This window comes from Phoca vitulina, unplaced genomic scaffold (genome assembly GCF_004348235.1).
Source record: "Phoca vitulina isolate PV1807 unplaced genomic scaffold, GSC_HSeal_1.0 scaffold13, whole genome shotgun sequence".
In the NCBI taxonomy this organism is placed as follows: Eukaryota; Metazoa; Chordata; class Mammalia; order Carnivora; family Phocidae; genus Phoca; species Phoca vitulina.
Window position 1 is genome coordinate 2,308,842 of NW_022589716.1, and position 22,308 is coordinate 2,331,149.

General features: G+C 56.5%; 1 protein-coding gene across 1 annotated transcript; it reads left to right on the top strand.

The window, feature by feature from the left end:
- Nucleotides 1-938: 938 nt before the first annotated feature.
- COLGALT1 (collagen beta(1-O)galactosyltransferase 1) lies at nucleotides 939-20,954 on the top strand. The gene is made up of 12 exons (XM_032412375.1): nucleotides 939-1,379; nucleotides 2,891-3,001; nucleotides 3,509-3,626; nucleotides 7,738-7,872; nucleotides 8,930-9,134; nucleotides 11,132-11,251; nucleotides 15,888-15,964; nucleotides 16,045-16,151; nucleotides 16,266-16,398; nucleotides 17,570-17,697; nucleotides 18,835-19,041; nucleotides 19,275-20,954. The coding sequence occupies exons 1-12, from the start codon at nucleotides 1,114-1,116 to the stop codon at nucleotides 19,540-19,542; spliced, it is 1,875 nt and encodes a 624-aa protein (XP_032268266.1). The 5' UTR covers nucleotides 939-1,113; the 3' UTR covers nucleotides 19,543-20,954.
- Nucleotides 20,955-22,308: the final 1,354 nt, after the last annotated feature.

Genomic DNA, 22,308 nt, shown 5'->3' on the forward strand with positions numbered 1-22,308 from the left:
ACATTTTAGGCTGTGTTTCCAAAATATTCAGCTAAAAACTGAACTTGAGCAAAGGATTGTTGGGGAAAAAATGTGGAGAACAGAAGCAAAGGAGAGAAATGAAATTGGAAGAAGGGGATGGACAAGTAGAAGGACATGCGGAGGAGGAAGGGCAAGTATGAGGTGACTCTGCCAGCCAAGCTGGGAGATTTGGGGCTTTTGGATCAAGCCCACCGCCCTGTCCTACTTCCTTAAGTTCAGGCCCTACTGTCCCTTGAGCACAAGGCCACATGACCTGGGCCCTGAATTTTACTTAACAATACTGAATCTTTTCCTCCCGACCACCATATGAACAAATGTATACCTGAGCATCCTTCTTAAAACTTAATTTTTAAGAATGACACAAAAACAAACAATTAGAAAGTACATTAGAGTATGGGGAAACAATCCCCTGGTAGCATTTCTATGCAAACTCCCACCCTGCCTCCGGAGCGCGTGCTCAGCACTTGCAAGTATCATGTGGCTTCATCTGACGCCAACCCTGCGGGGTCGGTAAGACCCTATTTTACAGATGGGCAAACTGAGGCTCACACTGGGAGCCCACGGTGGGGGCTGAATTTGAAGCCAGGTCTGGGGACGCCAGGGACCCCGCGCTTAATACCCACCAGCCCTTGAGTACATCCCTGTGAAACCAGGTCCTAACTAGCCAGGTCCGCCTGGTGGCACAGACTGGGTCCTATACAAATGGAAGCGGTATGGCGTATCAGGCGAAGGTCCAGGCTGGGGCAGGCGTCAGGAGGCACGGGGCGTTCTGAGCTCTGACACCTTTACGGCACTGAGTCACGTGAAATGGGAAAGCTAGGAGCGCTCTGTGCCTTTAAGGCGGGAGCTGGGGGCCGGGCGTCGGGGCGGGCCAGCCGACTGACGTGACTCCTGGCGGGAGTCGAGTCAGCAGCACTTCGTGCCTTTAAGGCCCTCGGGAGGAGGGGTCCGGGAAGCGGGCGCAGAAGGCTGATTCACGCCAGGCACTCTCCTCCCCTTTAAGGCGCGCGGCAGGGCGGGGTCCGGTGGCAAGCTCGAGGCGCGGTCCGCGTCCGCCGTCAGAAAAGCGGCTTAAAGGCGACGCGTGGCGCGATGGCGGCGGCCCCACGCGCGTGCAGGCGGCGCTGGCGGCCGCGCCCGGTGCTGCTGCTGCTGCTGCTGCTGCTGGCACTGCCGCCCCCGGGGGGCCCGCCGGGCGCCGCCGCCTACTTCCCGGAGGAGCGCTGGAGCCCCGAGTCGCCGCTGCAGGCGCCCCGAGTCCTCATTGCGCTGGTGGCGCGCAACGCGGCCCACGCGCTGCCCGCCACGCTGGGCGCGCTCGAGCGGCTGCGGCACCCGCGGGAGCGCACGGCGCTGTGGTGAGCGCGGCACCCGCCTTCCCCGCGCCCGGCCTGCCGCCCCCTCCCCGGCGCCGGCGGCTCCACCCCGCGCGCTGCCTGCTGCCCTGGCACCGGGCTGGCCGGACCCGCGCGTGTCCCCTGCTTGCTTCCCTCTTCGGAGCGGGCCAGACGCGCGGGCCCTCTGCTTGCTGTCCCTCCCTCCCCGTCTCTGTCCCCCCGCTGTGGGACTGACCGACCGCACTCTGCTTTCTGGCCCCGCGGGGAGGGCAGATCCGGGACCACTGGTGCCCAGCCCAGGACTGGGCCGCTCTGCCTGGGACTAACCCCTAAACCGCCTTCGGAGCACTCACAGCTCCAAAGAAGGGGAGCCCGGAGCCCCCACGCTCCACACTGCACTTCCACTAACAGGAAGTCTTTTCAGCTTCTGCATTGGATCCTGAACCCAGCCTGAGTCAGATCCCTTGCCCTCTAACAAGCGTGGGTGGGTGGGTGGGTGGGTAACGGGACCAGGTGGCCAAGGGTCGGGGAGTGGATCCTTCCCGCAAGGGGAATGGGGCAGAGCCATGTCGGCTTACTGGTGACTTCCCACTTCCCGCCTCCTGCCTCGGTTTCCTAATCTGGAAAATGGGGGCATTAATATAACTCTGGTTGCCTTCATCTCCGAAGATTAACCAGTTAATGCACGTGAGGCCCTGTGCCTGGCATCTCTGGCTTGGTGCTCAGTGACCAGAACTGTGGCTATTATTATATTGTCGTTACTAGTCACCACTGCTATTGTTGGCAACTTAATAACAACTTATTTGAGGGGATAGCAGCTCTCCTCTTCATGTGGACTCCTAAATGGCCCTCACCCCTCCATCCCGGATTCCCCAGCCTGGATAATGCAAGCACACAGTTGGTGCTTAAGAAATGTTTGTTGAGGGGCGCCTGGGTGGCTCAGTCATTAATCCTTTGCCTTCGGCTCAGGTCATGATCCCGGAGTCCTGGGATCGAGCCCCGCATCGGGCTCCCTGCTCGGCGGGAAGCCTGCTTCTCCCTCTCCCACTCCCCCTGCTGTGTTCCCTCTCTCTCTCTGTCTCTGTCAAATAAATAAAATCTTTAGAGAAAAGAAAAAGGAAATGTTTGTTGAATTAATGAGGAAGCACAGGCCACTATGAGATGGTGTTGTTCATAAGAGAGAATCGAGGAAGGTGGGATGGGGGTAGATGATATATACATTTTTAAATTAAATCACAATATTTAGTACTTAATGTGGTTATAAGATCCTAGGTGCTTAGTAGTACTAACAGTGTCTAATGTGTTTTCCCCAAAATTGGCTTGTTTAATCCCCTCTGCAGCCCAGTGAAGCAGGTCCCGTCCTCATCTCTGTTTCAGATGAGGAAACAGGCATGGCGGTGGGGGAAGCATCTTGCCCAGGGCTATAAGCTGCTGGAAGGCCAGCTTGGGGGTGTGGAGCCCCTGTTGCTTCAGGCTGCCCGGCGCTGCCTCAGTCTCCCGTCTCGCGCTGACGGCCTTGCTCTGTTTTGCAGGGTGGCCACAGACCACAACTCAGACAACACATCGGCTGTGCTGCGGGAATGGCTGGTGGCTGTAAAGAGTTTGTACCACTCCGTGGAGTGGCGGCCGGCAGAAGAGCCCAGGTGAGCTTCAGGTTCTGCCCTGACACCCCCCCCCCCCCCCCGCCAGGCAACTGGGCTGTATCCCTATTCACACACCTTCCATGACTCCCTATTGTCCTGTGATAACCCCAGCCCCTCTGCCCCTGACTCTCCAGCCCAACTCTGCAGCCTTAAGGGCTGCCCGTGGCTACTCTGACCCGCTCTTAGCTTCAGTGCGCCGCCGCAGTCCTCCAGCTGGACCTTTGCCCCCACAGTTCCCTGCACCTAGAGTTCTCTCACTCCCTTGTCCTCCTGGTGGACGCCTATTGCTTTGTTCCCAGTCTCACTCTATGCCCCAGGGCCAGCCCTGCTGCTTAGCTTCCCCATGCACCCCTGGGCAGTGCAGGCCCCCGGTTCCTTTCAGCTTTTCAGGGTTTATTTCTTTACCTCTCTGCCTGCATCCCCTCCTCCAGGAAGCCCTCTCTGACCACTGCCCTCTGGGTTGCCGTAGGGCCCCATCCTTAGCGCATCACAGCCATCTCTCCGCAGGTCCTACCTGGATGAGGAGGGCCCCAAACACTGGTCTGACTCGCGCTATGAGCACGTCATGAAGTTGCGCCAGGCAGCCCTGAAATCTGCCCGGGACATGTGGGCTGATTACATCCTGGTGAGTCTCTCAGCCAGCTACTCTGAGATCGTGGGAGAGATCAGTGGGTTGTGGAGACCATCCTTAAGCCCATTTACAGAGGGAAACAGGCTCTGAGAGGGGCAGTGAGCCGTCAGAGGTGACACAGCTGGTTAGCGGAGGAGCTGGGGTGCAATCCAGGGCCTCCGGGGTTCTTAATTGTCAGCTGGTGTCCCCAGCCATCCCCCGTGGTTGGACCCTTGGGTTGTCTCCTCTTTATTGCCACCTCTGTGCACCCCACAATTCCTCTGGGTGACTGCCGAGAAGCTGGAAGATGGGGTGGAGATCTGGGGGGCGCTGGAGACGCTGGGCTGCTGAGGCGTGACTTTCACTTCCTTCTCCTGGGCCGGCCATTGCCTCTGGAGGAAGGGACGGTTCAGGCTGGAATGCATTTGTGTGAAGGTACCTGCGCGCAGGCCTGTGAGAGCTCCTTCAGCCCAACCCCTTGATTTGGCCGTGACCCCCTCCCCTGGTGTGGGTGGGGCTGGATGGCGCTGGCCGCTGGGCCTGCCTCCCCGTGGAGGCTGAATGCGATGATGCCAGCCTGAGAGAGCCTGTGCTTGGTTTCCATCTAGGCGCCAGGCCCCGAGCTGTGGTCTGTACCTTCTTTATTCAGTCAGCCCCTCCCTGGCCCGCCACCTGCCAGAGCCTGAGGATGCAGTGAGGATCAGCCCAGGCTGAGCCCTGCCTTCCTAGTGTCCCAGGAAGGGGGGCCGTGACCAGAAACCAAAACTGAGTGAGGAAGTACCTAGAGGCAGCAAGTGCTGTGCTCGTAGAAAGGCAGCTGGTGATGGATCAGTGTCCTGGGGTTGCTGTGACAAAGAACCACACACCTTGGTGGGGGGGGGGGGTGCTGCAAACAGCGGAAGTGTATTGTCTCCCAGTTCTGGAGGCCAGAAGTCTGAAGTCAAGGTGTCAGCAGGGCCCTGCCCCCTCCACAGGCTCTAGGGGAGGATCCTTCCTCACTTCTTCCAGCTCCGGGGGCTCCACGTGCTCCTCGGCTTGTGGCCTGTGGCCTGTGGCCGTGTCCCTCCGTTGTCTGCCTCTGTGGTCCCGTGGGCTTGTCTCTCTGTCTCTCCTCCTCTTATTAGGTCATCAGTCATTGACTTTAGGGCCTGCCCTACTCCAGTCTGACCCCATCTAAACCTACATCCTAGTTACATTGGCAAAGACCCTATTTCCAACTAAGATCACAGTCACAGGGTACCAGCGGTCAGGACTTCAACCTATCTTTTGGGGGCCACCATTCAAGTCACAACAGATGGCATAGTCAGGGTGTAGTGACGAGTGAGCAGGGTTGGGGGTCTCTCTTAGGAGGGGACCCTAGCCGTGACCTGAAGGAGCAAAGAAGCCAGCCTCGGGGGAAGCTGGAGGACAGTGTCTGAGGCAGAGGGAACGGAGTAGGGTGCAAGCTTGGGGCCGTCAGGGACTGGCGAGGAGGCCAGTGTGGGTGTGATGGAGGTGGTCCTGAAGTGGTGGGTGGGGTCAGACCAAGGCAGAGATTTGGCTTTTACTTTGAGGGTAATGGGGAACCACAGAGGGTATATAAGCAGGGAAGAGCTGTGTTCTGATTTATGATTTTCAGAAGCCCTGTGGCTGTCATGGGGAGCAGGGCCTGTTGGGGCAGGAGGGGGGACAGCAGGAGGCCTGGAGCAGGACTGTAGAGAAAGGCAAGTAAATTGAGGATGCCTTCTTGGGCCAAGGGGACAGGTCCCTGGACATGGGGGTGACAGGAGGACCCCATATCCCTGGCCTCTCACTGCAGAGAGGAGAAAGAATGGAACAAGCTCTTCCTGGGGGCCCTGTAGGTTGATGCCTTAATCAGACCATTTTACAGATGGGAAAGTAGAGGCTTAGAGAGGGAGGTGACAACGTGTTTGTTGGAGTCTCGGAACCAGTGAGGCGCAGAGGTAGGACTGGAACCTCCTGGAACCATCTAGCACAGGACCACCTTGTCTGCTTCCCTGGGTTTTGCTTTCATGGTTTGAGGCTGGCTGGTTTTCACTTTTTTCCCTCAGTAAACTTGGGTGGAACTCTACATGTTGGTTCAAAACTCAAAACAGCTTTTGACATACCAGTATTTTTTTGTAACTGGGGACTTTGGAAATCCATATTGGGATGTGAAATCGTTTGTCCGGTATTTTAAAATTGTTATTAAAAGGAATTCTTAAAAAAAAAAAAAAAGACCTCTTTTTACAAGAAAAAAAAGCACCTCTTTTTTTCTCTTTTTGCAAACGCTATGGGTGTTACTTGTAAGAAAATATACGAGAAAAAATAAGAAACTTAGGGAAGAAAAAACAAGCAAACCTTGTAATCTTACCTCCCAGAGAGACTCACTTTCTGGCTGGTTTCCGTGTTTTCTAATTGAGGTGCAGTTCACATAACGTAAAATTAACTGTTTCAAAGGGGACAACTCAGTGGCATTTTGTACATTCATTATGTTGTGCAACCACAACCTCACTCTAGTTCCAGAACATTCCCATCACCCCAAAAGGATGCCCCGTCCCCATGAATAGTCACTACCCCCCCCCCCCCCCCCCCCCCGCTGCCCCAGGCCCTGGCAGCCACTAGTCTGCTTTCTCTGTCATAGATGTGCCTCTTCTAGTCACATAAGTGAATCATACACTATGTGCCATGTCTTGTCTGGCTTCTCTCACTCAGCACGATGTTCTCAAGGTTCATCTATGTTGTAGCCATGTGTCCGAGCTCTGTTCCTTTTTAAGGCTGTGTGATGTTCCATTGTGTGGATGGACCACGTTTTGTTCATCCATTCTTCCATTGATGGACACGTGGGTCATTTCCACTGTTTGGCTCTCGTGGCCACCGCCACTGTGAACATGGGTGTGCAGATGTCTGTTTCTGGTTGTCTTGGTGCGTACCTAGGAGTGGAATCACCGAGTCATACGTAGCTCTGTGTGTAACTCTTCGAGGAACTGCCAGACCGTTCTGGGTGTTTTTATTGTGTATATGTTCAAAGGTCACACATATAAATGTTCGCAGGGGCCAGGCAGGGAACAGCCCCGCGGCTTGTCCCAAGGGACAGCCACCTTCCGTCTCCAGCTGGGGGTTGCCCTGTGGGAATGCCATTCTGGAGTTGCCAGAGAAGGCTGGAATTCTAGTTCTCGCTGTTGTGTGTGGCAAGTGATTTAAAGGTTTTAAAAATCCTGCGTGGGAGGCAGAAAGCGTATCTGTGGATCAGATGCATTTAAAAATCAATCAATCCTAAGAGTTCCTCCTAAGAGTTCTGTAATGCATCGTGGCCTGCGTGTCTTCACATCCCAGTGCGCAGGGACACCCTCGCCTGATCCTTTTCCGTGGCGTGATTCCTAGCTGTCTCGACTCGCTCTGCAGTGGGATGGGGCCGGAACTTCTCTAGCTGATTCGCCACTGCTAGACTCCTGGGTTGTTCCCCAGTTTGTGTGACCAACAGCACTGCAGTGAGCCTCCTTGGTGACACGTGGTTTTGGGGGGGACCAGCAGGACCCCCCCAGCCCCCGATGGTGACCCTGTTCCTGGGTTGGTGGATTTCATTCCATGCTGCACCAAGCAAGTTACCTACCATCTTTTTATCCCAACATGTAAGGCGCTAAAGGAAAACAAAAGGCTTACGTAAAGATCGGATTTGTACACTCTTTATCAGCACGTAATTCACAGTAGACAAAGTGCCTTCCTCCCAGCCACTCCCCGAGGAATTGGCCTCTGCTCCCACCGTCCTACTCATGGACAGGCGCTGCCTATTTGAAAAGTTCCCATAAATGGCGCTGTATGGTACACTCGCTGTCATGTTCCATGTGCCCCCCCAGAGGCACGTCTGGGCCCCATTGTGTTGCTTTGTGCTGTGTGGTCTGTCCCTTCTCTTGCTACGGAGTGCATTTCATTGTGTGAGCGTTACTTGGCTTGTCACTAGGGGGAGAGCCGGCCGTGGAGGAACCGGAACCGGCTGGCTTCCAGGGCCACGTCTGCTACTCCAGGATCCCCAGACCGCCCCCCTCCTCCCCTCCAGGACTCTGGCCTCCGCCCCAGCTGTTCAGAGCTATGGCCAGCCCAGGTCAGTCCCGTGGCCCCTGCTGATGCTCTGTTGGGTATTTTGCAGTTTGTGGATGCAGACAACCTGATCCTCAACCCGAACATGCTAAGTCTCCTCATCGCTGAGAATAAGACAGTGGTGGCTCCCATGCTGGATTCGCGGGCCGCGTACTCCAACTTCTGGTGCGGGATGACTTCCCAGGTCAGGGTGCTGCTGGGGTAGGGTGGGGGCGGGGGATGGTGGGGGCGAGCGAGTGGGGACCGTGGCTGGAGTCTAACTTATCATACCACTTCATGGTGAGCACTTTACAACACCATGGTGATAATCCTTAAATAGCTCCTTGACGGAGGGCCTGTGATTGTGCCCTCTCCTCCCCACCCCCTTCCCAGTCACTGAGGCAGAAACAGAAATACAGGGAGAGAGGACTTGACTTGCCTAAGCTCACACAGCTAGGAAGACGTGGTGCCAGGTAGGACTTTAGGCACAGCTTGATCCAGGTGTTCAAACAACATTCCTGTCTTCCTCCATCCTTTGGGTGGCTTCATTTTCAGACTCCTGGGACACAATCCCTTCACCATCTAGCCAAAGTCCACTTTGGGCCTTGTCTAGTCTCCTCCTACACCTGAGCCAATTCCTGAAGCCAGGAAAATGCCAGGTTCTGATTGGCCAAAGCCTGGGCCATAAGTCCCACCCTAGGGTTGAGGCTGGGATTGTGGGCAACACCAGGAGGAGTGAAAGAGTAGGTGCTGGAGTGGGGGCCAAGCCAGAGCCAGGAGCCCCTCCTGTCTCCTCCTATCTTTTTAATTGATGTGCAATTCACATAACATAAAACTCACCACCTTAAAGTGAACAGTTAAGTGGTTTCTATTTAAAAAAATATGTCGTAGCCCAAGTTCCCTGAAGTCCTACTTCTGATGTTCAATCCTGTGTAAGTCAGGGAATCACAAATATCCAGTCCCTTTCTCAGCTTTCTCATTTCCTCCTTCAAGTGCTTCCTTTCTGATCTGACGTGTTGAGCTAGGTCTGCCGGCGCACAGCTGCTTGCCTTCCCCCATCTGCCCCTGCCCCACCGCCTGAGGCTCCGGGGGTGGACACGAGGCCTGACCGCGCCCAGAGCTCTGCATTCGGGGAGAGCCCACCACAGCCAGAGGCTGGCATCTGGGTCCTGCTCTCCAACTGTTCTGTGCCTCCCCTTGTCCCAGGCCTCCAGCCTTACCTCTAGGGTCCCCCATATAGAGCTGTGCCCTCCTCCCTGCAGGGCTACTACAAGCGCACGCCTGCCTACATCCCCATTCGCAAGCGGGACCGCCGGGGCTGCTTTGCCGTTCCCATGGTGCACTCAACCTTCCTGATCGACCTGCGGAAGGCGGCATCCAGGAACTTGGCGTTCTACCCTCCTCACCCTGACTACACGTGGTCCTTTGACGACATCATCGTTTTTGCCTTCTCCTGCAAGCAAGCAGGTGAGCCCACAGGGAGTTTGCCAGCACGGGGGCATCTGTCTGGCTCTCTGGGACCAGCGTCGAGCCCACAGAAGGTTCGCAGAACCAGAACTGCAGGGTGCAGGGATGGCTACAGGTGTGGCTGTATCCAGGTGTTCAGGTGATGTCCCCAGGACTCTCTTTCTCCCCAGCCTCGGCTTTGCCGGGTCACTTCACTCCCCATATCTTTAAGACCTCTTTATTGAAGGTTATTTTCATCTTGATATTCTCCTGTGTTCTCCCAGTTTTCTGTAGCTGAGCATAATTACTACCTATTTGTACAGTTAGGGAAGAAACATTTTAAAGAGAAAGAGAACACAGCCAGCCACAGTTGACCTCTCATTTTTTTTTTAAACCATGGTTCGGCAAACAATGGCCCATGGGCCAAATCTGGCCCACCATCTGTTTTTCTATAGCCACAAGCCAAGTATGTCTTTTGGGTTCCTGGACCTAATTCTATCATGAGTGTGTGTGTCGGGGGAGGGGGGAAACTTCCCCACACCAACAAGCCATCGTCTCTGTAGGACAAGCAGGGTGTCCTCCAATTCAAGTCAATTCTGACACTATCTTTCCAGAGATAGCGTCAAACCCACAGGTTGAGGGGGGCTCAGTCCGACAAGACCGCTGCCCACCGCAACTTCAGATGCCGGCCACAAACCCATGTTCTCATTGTGCTTCTGACCAACTGGCTATAAATCCGAGGCTCCCAAGATGCTCTCCCTGGGTTCCATTAATTTCCTAGAGCAGTGCACGGAATTCAGGAAACCCATCTACTCACTAGATGACTCGGTGTAGTATAAAAGGATATAACTCAGGAGCAGCCTGTTGAAGAGATGCCTAGGGCGAGGTATGTGGGAAGGGGTGCAGAGCTTCCTTGCCCCCGCCAGGCTCCAGGTATGTTACTCTCCCCACACTCCACGTGTTCACCAACCCAGAAGCTCCCTGAACTCCATCCTTTTGGGTTTTTATGGAGGCTTCATTACATAGACACGATTGATTGAATCATTGGCGCTTGGCAATCCAACCTCTAGCTCCTCTCCTCTCCCCAGAGATCAGAGGGGTAGGACTGAAAGTTCCAACCCTCTATTCATGGTTGATTCCGCTGGCAACCAGTGTGTGTGTTGGGGGAGGGAGGTTCCTCTTTAAGTGCTTCCCAAAAGTCACTTATTAACGTAAGAGACACCTTTAAGCTCTCAACATCTAGGAAATTCCAAGGGTTTTGGGAACTGAGCCTGGAACTGTGGACAAAGACCAAATATATATGAGAAGTCTATATTTGGTCATCTGAATGGAAAAAAAAAAAATGAAGAATAACATTTTGTGACATCTGAAGATTGTATAAAATTTGAATCTCAGTGCCTATAAATAAAGTTTCATCGGCTCGCAGCCACGCCTATTCATTTAAGTCTCATTTCTGGCTGCTTCTGCCTTCTAGCTGCAACTGAGTCATTGAGACAGAACTGTCTGGCCCACAAGTGTAAATATTGACCATCTGGTCCTTTACAGAAAAGTTAACCAGTTCAGGTGAAAATCATTTTTCACTGGGTTTTTTTTTTACTTAAAAAAAAAAGATACGCCCAAAAGCTTCAACCACCCCGAAAAGGGCAAATGCAGATGGGGGTGCCGTTCCTGCCGCCTGGTTCAGCCGCATCTCCTGTTCCTGCCTCAGGGTGGCTTCTTGTCCCGTTGTGGGGGCGGCCGCGTGGCGGAACCGCGGAACCCCTGGGGGGATCGAGGCGGTGGCCGTGCGAGGCGCTCCCGTTAACAGCTCTGGAGTTTTTCCGGGCCTCCCTGCCAGCGCGAACCCCTGTTCCGGCTCCCGGTCCCAGCTGGAGAGCTGAGGAGTCGCTGCCGGGTGCCGGGAGCAGGGGGACCTGTTGAGGTTCCAAGCCCGCCCTGGGCGGTGCGGCGGGGCTGGGGGCGGGGGGCGCTGCCGCCTCCGCCGTGCTCACGTGGGGTTGTTGTTCCGTCGGCCGCAGAGGTCCAGATGTACGTCTGCAACAAGGAGGTGTACGGCTTCCTGCCGGTACCGCTGCGAGCGCACAGCTCCCTGCAGGACGAGGCCGAGAGCTTCATGCACGTGCAGCTGGAGGTCATGGGTGAGTCCGTCCGCGCCAAACGGGGAGGGCCCAGTCACCTCCCTTTCTCTGCCACCTCAAGTCTGGCGCCTGAGCGCTGATGGCGCGTGTGTCTGTCGCTTTGCTGGGAGCGGGAGACCCAGCATGAGCAAGGTGGATGGTTGTCCCCACTCTTGCAAGCACGGCATCCTGAGAGCAGTCAGGATGGGCTTCTGGGAAGAGGTGGCATGAAGATGCAGGGTGGGTAGGAGTTGGCCAGGAAGAGGATTACAGCTGGAGGGAGCAACGCGGGCAAAGGCCAGGAGGCTGGAAGGAACGTGAGCTCAGAGAACAGCCAAGGTTGACGGGGCAGAAATAAAGGTGGCGAGCTGGGCAGAGCTGGCAGGCGGGACCGGGGCAGGGGCCTTGGACACCAAGCTGAGGAACGGGCCTTTTCCCCAAGGGCAGTTGGGAGCCATAGAGGGTATGGGAGCAGAGGGGCAGCAGGTTTTCGCTGAGGGACCTTTATGTGCACGGCAGTGCGTGGGACACCGCCATTTCGGGCTGTGTCCTCATCCATGCCCCTGCCAAACCCCAGACCCACCATTATTTAATGTTTATCTTAAGCAGACACTTTTTTTTTTCACTTGAATACATTTATTTAAAAAAGGAAACTAGGTATTTTTACCATAGTTGCAAGTTCATGTCTTTCTAATATATATACAGATAAATCCATAAACTAGTAAACTAGCCATCCTTCTAGTGGGCCCCTGACATGGGACAAGCACACGGGGCTGAGTTGGCTCCTGCCCCAGCTGGGGAGCTCCGGGGCCACCACACAGTGATACATGTCTACTTCTATGAGGGCCTGGCCGTGTGCTGGCCACACACATCCCCCAGAAGGCCCCTGGGGTAACATGGCTGATCCCCCCACTGCACAGACAGGGAGGAGCCCTGCTCTGGGGCTCCTTTCCCACTCTTAAACCTCTCTCTAGAAAGTTCTGTCTATGGCACCCCCTGGTGGCTGGAGATGGAACCGCACCCTGCCCTCTGCCCTCTTTATTTTGGGGGTTTGGGGTATTTTGAGGTGACACCTGGAGGCTGCAAGGTCACCAGGGTGAAGACCCCTGCGGTACCTGAGTGTTTGTCACTCAGATGCCCAGGCCTGGTCCAGCAGCCCCACCAGGCTGCAATCACAGAGGTGGGTCTCTGCTCATCACCAGCTCCAACTGGTGACTGGCCCCTGAGAAATGTCTCCCAGGCCGCCATAGTTTTCCTACTTGATTTTATTATTTTTTTAAATTTTATTTTTATTAATAAGTCTTATTTTTATTATTTTTTATTTTTTGAGAGAGCGAGAGAAAGCACGTACGAGAGCAGGGGCGGTGCAGAGGGAGAGGGAGAGAGAGAGACTTAAGCAGGCTCCACGCCCAGCAGAGCCCCATGCGGGGCCCTCGTGAGAACATGACCTGAGCCGAAGAGTCAGACACTCAACCGACTGAGCCACCCAGGCTCAGTTAGAAACTATTAGAAACTGAAGTCACCAGAGGGGTGAATATATTCCTGTGTCTCGAGGGCCAGAGCAAACCATACAGAACAAACGGAAGGAGGGTCTGGAGGTTTCAGATATTTGTGTAAATCCTTCCTTCTGGTCTGGGCGGAGACTGCATTTTCTCTCCATCCATATGTGGGTACCTGGACCCGGGCTGTGCATATGATTTTTCGTGCGTTCAAAAGTCTGACGATGAAATCTCAGACTTGCAGAAAGGCTCAGTGAGATCCCTGTGGGTGGGGAATCCTGCAACCTGCTTCCTTCCCCGCGCCCTGCTCGTGGACAATGGAGCATATTTCCCCATCAGCCCCGTAACCCTTGCTTAGTATAAATCCTATTTGTTGAGTGTTAACGCACACTGTGGTAATGGGTGGTGTGCGTGTGGCGTGATGATTGCTTTTATATCCTGTCACCAGCCACAGGCCAGGCCCTGGCCTTCCCCTGGCCCTCCCGCCACCCCAATTTCATTGGCTGATGGGTTGTGGCGGTCCCGTGCTTCTGTAAGTGGAATCACCCCGCGTGCCTCTCTCAAGCGCCATGTCTTCTGCCCAGCGTCTCACGGGTGCTGGCGTGAGCGCCGTGTGCAGCTGCGGCTCGTTCCCTGTCTTGTGTCGTGTTAACCATAGATTTATCCAGTCTTGGCTGCGTCACACGTTACTTTACCAGCCTTCTCATGAGGGACACGGAGGGTGTTTCCCATCTTCCCCAGGGTTGCTGTGGATTTCCCGTGCACGCGTGTGAGGGAGATCCAGACATGCTCAGTGGGCGTGAAGTGAGGAAATACCCACAAGATTGCTCTACTTCTTAAACCAGTTGCACGGTCTGCGGGTCCCCAAGACCACGCTCAGGTTTGATAATTCACTAGCAGGACACAGGACTCACTGGAAGCTGTTACGCTCACAGTTAGGGTTTATGACAAGCGAAAGGACACAGGTTACGGTCAGCAAAGGGAAGGGGTGTCTGGGGTGGAGACACCCAGGGTGTTCCGTGCATGGAACTTCTGGGTGTCCCCTGTCTGTGGAGTCTTGTGGACAGCTTTCACTTCTCCTGGCAGCAGTGTGTGACAACACGCATGGTGTACTACCGTCCAGGGATGCTCCCTGAGCCTCGGTGTCCAGGGTTTTTACTGGGGCTCACTCACACGGACCCGGCGGACTGCCACACGGGTGATCTCCATCTCTAGCCCCTGCAGGGGGCGAGCTGATTCCACGTGGCCTAAGACCCCTACCCTAAATCACACCCTTGGCATAGACCACCCAGTGTGGCCCAAGACCCCGGGCAAACAAAGATAGTCTTGTCAGGCAGAATATTCAGAGGGCTTCCACCTCTCAGGAGCTGGGCACAAAGGCCAGGCCTCTCTTTGGCGAAATTTGATTATTCACCCCCATGACGGGTCTGAAGGTGTTAGGTTTTTATAATCACTGTGATGTGACTTTCTGGAAAGGCTTCACTGCTTTGCTCCTGGATGCCTGATGTGCTCCATTTTCCCAGAACTGACGACAAAGAGTGAGGAGATCCTCCCCCTCCCCACAGGCAGGCCTTGTTGCCCTCCATAGCCGCAAGTGGAGGGGCAGAAGCTCAGGAGAGGGGAAAAGGCATCTGGAGTTTGAACCTGGGTGCTCAGATCCCAGCATCTTGCCCTTGGTCTCCAGCTCCCCAAAGAGGGCAGGGGGGAGGGGCTAGCCAGAGCTGTGAAGAGCCCTGGACGGGAGGAAACCCCAGGGATGCAGTGTCCCTGGGGGACCAGGTTGGCTTTGGGCTGTTCCCCGGCCTGTCCCAGACAGAGGGGCCTGTGTCTATCCCTCAGACTCACACAGGGCCTGTATTCTTGATGGGGCAGATGCCGCAATCACTGTCAGGCTGGGCTCCTCTGGGCCAGCCTCCCCAGCCTCCTATCCGCCTGTGGATCTGATCCTTCTGAAGGAAGCCACCAGGGTGTGCCAGGCCAGGCCCCCGGGGACATGGTCTGAGCACTGTTCATAGCAGCAAGAAGGGCAGTGATCATGGCCGCTCTGAAATTCTTGCCATACCTTGGCTTGTAGACACGCCACTCCAGTCACACAGTCCCCTTCCCCTGGTGTGTCTCTGTGGTCTCCCCTCTGTGTGCGTGGCTGGATCCAAACTGCCCATTTTGATAAGGACCCCAGTCACTATTTTAACTTGATTGTCTTTGTAAAGACCTTATTTCCAAATAAGGTCACATTCTGAAGTACTGGAGGTTAAGATGCCAACATATTGGGGAGGACATGATTCAACCCATAATGTGTGTCATTTCATGGCATCTTCTCCTGAAACCTCTGGGTGGAGGAGGTTTTTAAAATTGGAGTCCCGGGGCACCTGGGTGGCTCAGTCGGTTGAGTATCTGACTCTTGGTTTCAGTTCAGGTCATGATCTCAGGGTCCTGAGATTGAACCCCGTGTCGGGATCCACGCTCAGCAGGGAGTCTGCTTGAGATTCTCTCTCCCTCTGTCCCTCCCCTCCCCAACTCATGCACACTTTCTCTCTCTCAAACAAATAAATAAATCTTTAAAAAATAAAAAATAAAATTGGAGCCCCATTTTATAGATGAGGAAAGCCAAGGCCCCGATAGGTCAAGGTCATACAGCTTGCCATCATTTCTTTGTTCATTCTATGAGTACTTATTGAGTGCCTGCTGTGTACCAAGCGTTGGGCATTGGGGACTCAGTGGGCAGACCTGGTGTCTGTCCTGTGGGGCTTGTGGCCTACAGACAGAAAGCCAGGGAGGTGGGCCCACAGGATTGGGGTTTGATGATGGAAAGCCAGATGCTGTGGGAGCCAGGAGGAGGTTCCCTGCTCCAGCTCAAGAGGGCATCTTAGTTGAGAACTCAGGGGAAGGAGGGGAGGAGGGAAAGGTGTTTCAGGCAGAGGCCCAGCATGTGCAAAGGTCCTGAGGTGGAAGGGGTGCATTTGGGGCAGTGCCAACAGCCAGAGTGAGGGGGTGCTGGGGGAAAGAGACTAGCACCAACATTGTGAATGGTGCCAGGCTAAGGAGCTCAGGGTGTCGGGGGTCCCAGAGGGGCTGGGGGAGGGAAGGGACATTGTTAAGAAGCTAGAGCCCCTCCCCCAGTGACCCCGCTGACAACCCCCGGCTTGTCTGCCTCACAGTGAAGCACCCGCCGGCGGAGCCCTCCAGGTTCATCTCAGTGCCCCCCAAGACGCCAGACAAGATGGGCTTTGACGAGGTGAGCCAGGCCTCCCCTGGCGGGCTGGGGTGGGGGGCGGGGGCCGGCCCGGAGGGTGCGACCAGAGCTCTGGGCCGCAGGTCTTCATGATCAACCTGAAGCGGCGGCAGGACCGGCGGGAGCGCATGCTGCGGGCCCTGCAGGCTCAGGAGATTGAGAGCCGGCTGGTGGAGGCCGTGGACGGCAAGTGCGTCCGGAGTCCCCCCGTGGGGGGAGGAGCTGGTGGGCACTGGGCTGTAGACCACTCCCTGGCAGGCCCGGCCTGGTGGGTCTTCCTCTGACCCCCCCTCCCCGCCCCCAGAGCCATGAACACCAGCCAGGTGGAGGCGCTGGGCATCCAGATGCTGCCCGGCTACCGGGACCCCTACCACGGGCGGCCCCTCACCAAGGGCGAGCTGGGCTGCTTTCTCAGCCACTATAACATCTGGAAGGAGGTAGGTCTGGCAGGGGAGGGGAGGGCAGGGCCGTCCTCAAGCTTCCGGCAGCTCAGGGAGGGACTCGCTGGCGCCCCCTGCAGGCTTCTGAAACTTGGGCAGGACACAGGGCCTCTGTTTGGAGATGACTTCACCTGCATGTCACCTGCAGCCGGGCTGGGGCAGCTGCTGTCCTTCCATTGTGCAGATGGGCAAGCAGACTAGGGAGGGAGGGATGAGCCCGGCTCCCACAGAAGGTGGGGTCTCAGGCCCAGGACCCCCAAGGGAGGCCTCTTCCCACCCCACTGCTGCCACGGGTCTTTGGAGCCTGGACTCTGTGCTCAGCATTTGCAAGGATAAGTGACGGCCGCAGGGACAGTAAGCAACGCTAACCCCGCGCCAGCGGCTCGTCAGCCAAGCTCAGAGGCCGAGAGTCAAACCTGGAGCCACCGGGCATGGGGCCAGATGGGGCATCCGGGCGTTTGAGGTGACGGTGCTCTTTCCCTGAGTGAAACTCGTCATGGATGGCATGGGGCAGAGGCTGCAGTATCCGGGTGGCCCGACCCCGGTTCAAGCCCAGCCCTGCCTCTTAGAGGGGTGAGCTCTGTGAGCAAGGAGGGTGCCCTGTTCTTGCAGATGACAGTCACCCTCCTCAGTCTTGAGGATTCTCAAGTGCATTCGGCGAGCACCCATGCACCTGCTGTGCATCCGGCCTGGTGGTGGGAATGTGACAGCCAGCAAGACAGATGTGGGCCCCTGCGGGGGGCTCACAGCCCAGGGATGTGGGGTGACTGATGGCAAACCACAATAAACTAAGTGCGACGCACCCACAGGAGGGCCATGAATTGTCCTCGGCTGACAGCTTTGGCCAGTGGTTGGGGAGGGCCTAGTAGGTGACATTTGACCTGAGGCCTGAAGGCTGGGGGCCTGCCTGCCGCCGCACTGGGGGGTGCTCTGCATCGGCACAGGCACAGACCTTGGGGTAGGAAGTAGAAGCCGGGCCAAGGCCAAGGTCAGGGCGCATGTCACCAAGTGTGTGAGGAGCTGATGGCCAAGAGGTCCATCCAGACGATGGTGAGGAAGGCTTGTGTTTGCTTCTCTCCTGCTGCCCCAGGGCCTTGAAGCAGAGCTGACCTCAGGGTCAGGTCTGCCCTTGGTCTCTGTCTGACGTGGGCAGGGCATCCTCCCTCAGGTTGTGGACCGTGGGCTGCGGAAGTCGCTTGTCTTCGAGGACGACCTGCGCTTTGAGATCTTCTTTAAGAGACGCCTGCTGAACCTCATGCGGGACGTGGAGCGGGAGAGTCTGGACTGGGACCTCATGTGGGTGTGGGGCAGGGCTGGCCATGGGGTCTGGGCCCTGGGTGGCACTGGGGTGGGGCCGGGGCTCGGGGGCTCAGTTTGGGGTGGGGTGGGGCTGCAGTCTGGAGCTCAGAAGTGTGGCGCAGAGCCTGGAGGTCTGAGGGTCTTTGCAGGTTAATAGGCTGGGCCAACTCTTGGGGGTGTGGCAGAAGGGGACTCGGGTGTAGCCTGTGTGAGGGGCCCCGTGGTCCCTGGATCCGAGAGCAGTCAGCGTTTGGCCTAAAGCCTGTAGGGTAGGGCCTATGGGCCTAAGGCCTGGGGGGTAGGGCCTGTGGGGTAGAGCCAAAGGCCTGTGAGGATGACCTGGAAATCTAGGGACCTGGCCTGTGGGGAGGGGGCTCTGTCAGGGCTTGGAGACTTGGTGAGTCCTGTAGGAGATGGGGTGTGCCTAAGATTTGACTTGGAAGCCTGTGCGCATGGCTGAAGGTCTTGGGGTGTGGGCTGGGGTAGGTGTGGCCAGGGCTTGGGGGTGTGCCCAGGAGCTGGGGGCGTGGCTGAATGTGGGGGCATACCCAGGGAGCCTGGGTCTTAGACCAGCATTAGGTAGGATGTGGCCAGCATATTTCTGGAACAGTCCTTTGGAATCTCCTCTAGGTGAGTTGGTTCGCCCTCCCCCCTGCCCCTTCTCTCTCTCCTGCGCACAGGGCCCCTGATGCAGGTTCTAGGCCCCAGACTCTGGACCGTGCTAGTAATAGGTGTAGAAGCCATATCCCTTCATCCCCAGCTACTCACCACATTCCTGCACCTTGCCCAGCTGCCCCACAGCCTTCTGAACTTAGAGCAGCTTCCCTCCTAGCCCCACTCCTTCCTGTGGTTCAGCCTCAGAGAGTGTCCAGGACGTCTTCCCCTTTCCAGTTCCAAATCCTCCCATGGCTCCCTAGTACCCTTGGAAAAAACTCATCTCCTCCCTGCACGTCCCAGACCCCTGTGGTCCTCCCTGGTCCGGCAGCCACACCAGCCTCCTGGTTGCTCCCCGGAACACACCCAGCCCGCTCCCACCCCAGGGCGTGACGGAGGCTCACTGGATCTCAGACTTGCACAGTTAGCATTCTCCTGCGGGCGGAAGAGGGTGACAGGACCCTGACTCTGCACCCGCAGCTACGTGGGCCGGAAGCGGATGCAGGTGGAGCACCCGGAGAAGGCCGTGCCGCGCGTGAGGAACCTGGTGGAGGCCGATTACTCCTACTGGACGCTGGCCTACGTGATCTCCCTGCAGGGCGCCCGCAAGCTGCTGGCCGCCCAGCCGCTCTCCAAGATGCTGCCCGTCGACGAGTTCCTGCCGGTCATGTTTGACAAGCACCCAGTGTGAGACACTCACTGCGGGCACACGGGCCGGGGTCTTGCCGTGGGTCTGTCCCGGCTCAGTGGGCGTGGGGCTGGCGGACCCCCGGGTCGCCTCTTTTCCTCTGCCTACTCCTCCCTCCATGCCTGCCACCCCCCGTCCACTTCTGTCTCAGTCTGTCCCCTCCCACCTCCCCCTCCATCTTTCCCCGACTCCCAATCCACGCCGGTCCCCCCTCTCCCCACCCGCCCCCCAGGTCCGAGTACAAGGCCCACTTCTCGCCCCGCAACCTGCGCGCCTTCTCGGTGGAGCCCCTGCTGGTCTACCCCACGCACTACACAGGGGACGATGGGTACGTGAGCGACACGGAGACCTCAGTCGTGTGGAACAACGAGCACGTGAAGACCGACTGGGACCGCGCCAAGTCCCAGAAGATGCGGGAGCAGCAGGCCCTGAGCCGCGAGGCCGAGAACTCGGACGTCCTGCAGTCGCCCCTGGACAGCGCGGCGCGCGACGAGCTCTGAGCGCCGGCGGCCAAACGCCGAAGCCGGCCTCGCGGGCCCGGCACCCCCCAGCCCCCCGCGGACCCCGGCAGGCGGCGGAGGGCTCTCTCCCCGCGAGGGGCGTGCAGCCGGCTGGGCAAGCATGTGCACGCAGGCAGCTTTAATGCAGGGCCTACTGTATGCCGGGAGCGGGCCTTGGCGCCGGGGGATCGGGGGAACCAGACCTCGTTCGTGTCTTCGGGTGCCGAACACTTGGAGTCCTCACTGGGTACCGGGCTCCCGTGTTCGGCGGCGGGTGAGGCCTAATTATCCCCTCGGCCGGTGACTGATTCAGGCGTCAAGCTTGTTTTGATTCCCGCCCCCCCCCCCCAAGAATCAGCACTAGTGATACACAGTCATTGTTTTAATTCATTGAAGTATTTATTGAATGCCTACTGTATGTTGGGCACCAGCCATTCTGGGCTCTGAGAATATTGGGGTAAACGAGACACTTTTCATTCATTTCTCTGAACACCCATCGAGCACCCACTATGTGCCTGGTACTTGTGACCCAAAGACAAGTCCTTATTAACTCAGCATTTATTGATGCCTGTTGTATGCTGGGAACTGAGCTTGGTGCTGGGGGTGAAGATGAACCAGGTGCTTTTCACTCTTGGATTGGCTTCTTCCCAACTCATCTAGAGAGCACCTGCTGTGGGCCAGGCATTAGTGATACCAAACGCTGTGGCAGTTGCTGGGTCAGCATCGGATCACCCACGTGTGTGCGGGGCCACATGCCAAGGGCTGGGCCACCGAGATGAACAAGATGAGTCTTCTTTCTTCATGCAGCAGGCGTTTATCGAGCGCCTACTGCGTACCAGACCTCATGGACTCCCAGTGGGACTGGAGAATGGTTGGCTGAGAGTTTGATCCCCACCTGTCCCTCGGTCACCCAAGTTGTGCGCAGACAAAGTCCCCCCACCACCCAGGAGGGAGGGTGGCTCTCCCCTCACCAGGGGCAGCTGCAGGCCCCAGCGACCACATGGCCACACGCAGGCTCCCCTGGACCCGGCCCCCCTGGCGGGGGCAAGGGATGAAGACAGGGGCTGGGTCTCCTGTGCTCACCTGTGCTCCTGTGTTGACCTGTCACCCCGTTTGCTTGACCTCCCTGGCCTGCATCTCAGGCGTGGGCTCTGCCCTCTCCGTGGGGTTCCTACATTCAAGGCTTTGGTGGGACTGTGTGTTTGGGGCCCTGCATGGGCTTGGCTGCACCAGGGTACTGCCCGTGGCCCGGGCAGGTGCTCCCCGGCATGGGCTGGAGGACTCGCTGTGCCTTCAGCCTGGAATGAATGTCAGAGCCAGCCAGCGGTGCTTTGCTCTCTTAGGGATACCTGCTCACTGGGTCAGGTCCTGGATAACTTGCTTATTTTTTTATTAAACGTTCCTGGTTGGTTTTCACATCAGTCTGTGTTCTTTTCTTGGTCCACTGCTCTACTCACCACCAACACACACTCACGCTCCCCCCCCCCGCCCCCCACTGCTGGCCAAGATGTGGAAGGAGACCAGGCGCTGGAGGGAAGCCCAATGGTGGAGGGATGAGGGGGGAGGGTGTAGTGAGAGCCCCTTCTCCTGGCCTGCCCCATAAAACTTCCCTGAAATAGCTCAGGGACAGCTGGGGCCTACCGCAATGTATCCTGTGAGGTCAACTGCAGGATCATCTCCGATGACAGAATGAGGAGAGACGCTATCATGTTTTGGGGTCTCCAGAAAACAGACTCCAAGATGAGGATTTGAGTTGTCCCAGAAGTGACCCCAGGAAGCCCCGATGGGGGGTGGGCACGTGAGACGAGGAGGGGGGAACCCTGCAGGAGGCGTCAATGAGCAACTGAGTCTGGGCCTCTGGGGACCTCAGGAGACAGCACAGAGCATGTGCCTCAGAGTGGTCCCACCCCAGGTGATGGAGGCGGGGCATTTAGCCACACCCAGCTCTTCGTCAAATACTGAAAGGTTCTCAAGATTCCTAAGCCCTTGGAGTGCGTAAGTACGCACCCAAGGCTTCTACAAAATAACACAGACGGTGTGTAATCCTTGTGGAAGAATTAGAACATACAGCTAAGCAAATTGAAAAAGCCCAATTAAATCCTATATCCTCAGAGACGACAACAATTAACGTTTTGGTGAAAAACCTTCCAGTCTCACCCATGCGCATGGTGCAAATATACACACGTTTTCAAAGAGAGGATCATGTTCCATAAATGGATTCGACCTTCCCCCCACATCCTCCACCCGACTCAAATTTTTATTCCATAAACATGGGATCAAATTGCACCTGGTTTTTCAGCAATTTTCTTTTTTAAATTTAACAACATATTGTGGGCGTTCTAATCAGGGCAGACGTCTATGAGTTCTTTTTGGGTTGTCACATACAATGTTCAGCGATGGTGATGGACCACCACTCACGCGGCCGTTCTGACCCCGGACTGTCACCGCCCGACTGCGAGCCGTGTTACACGACACATCCTTCCTGCAATTGGGTGAGTCAATGCAGGTGAAAATGCTGGATTCACGTGTGTGCACGGCTCATTTCATGCGGCTACCGTATTTACCCTTCTTGCTTAGTCCTGACTGTTCATCGTGTGTTTACGGAGGTGGATGATGCAAGTTTATTAATCTCTCATAGAACATCACAGTCATTTCTCATGTGTTCCAGTTACGTGGGATGTTTCTAAATCTTATCTTAACCCAGTGGATCTCAGCTGGGGTGTTTTTGTTCCTCGGGGACATTGGGTGATGTCTGGAGACATTTCT

What these genes read in the sequence shown, in the direction of transcription:
- COLGALT1 (XM_032412375.1), top strand. Translation starts at nt 1,114, where the DNA reads ATGGCGGCGGCCCCACGCGCGTGCAGGCGGCGCTGGCGGCCGCGCCCG. An exon ending in CGGCCGGCAGAAGAGCCCAG is followed by an intron (nt 3,002 to 3,508) that starts GTGAGCTTCAGG and finishes ATCTCTCCGCAG; the next exon opens with GTCCTACCTGGATGAGGAGG. An exon ending in GTGGAGGCCGTGGACGGCAA is followed by an intron (nt 16,152 to 16,265) that starts GTGCGTCCGGAG and finishes CCCCGCCCCCAG; the next exon opens with AGCCATGAACACCAGCCAGG.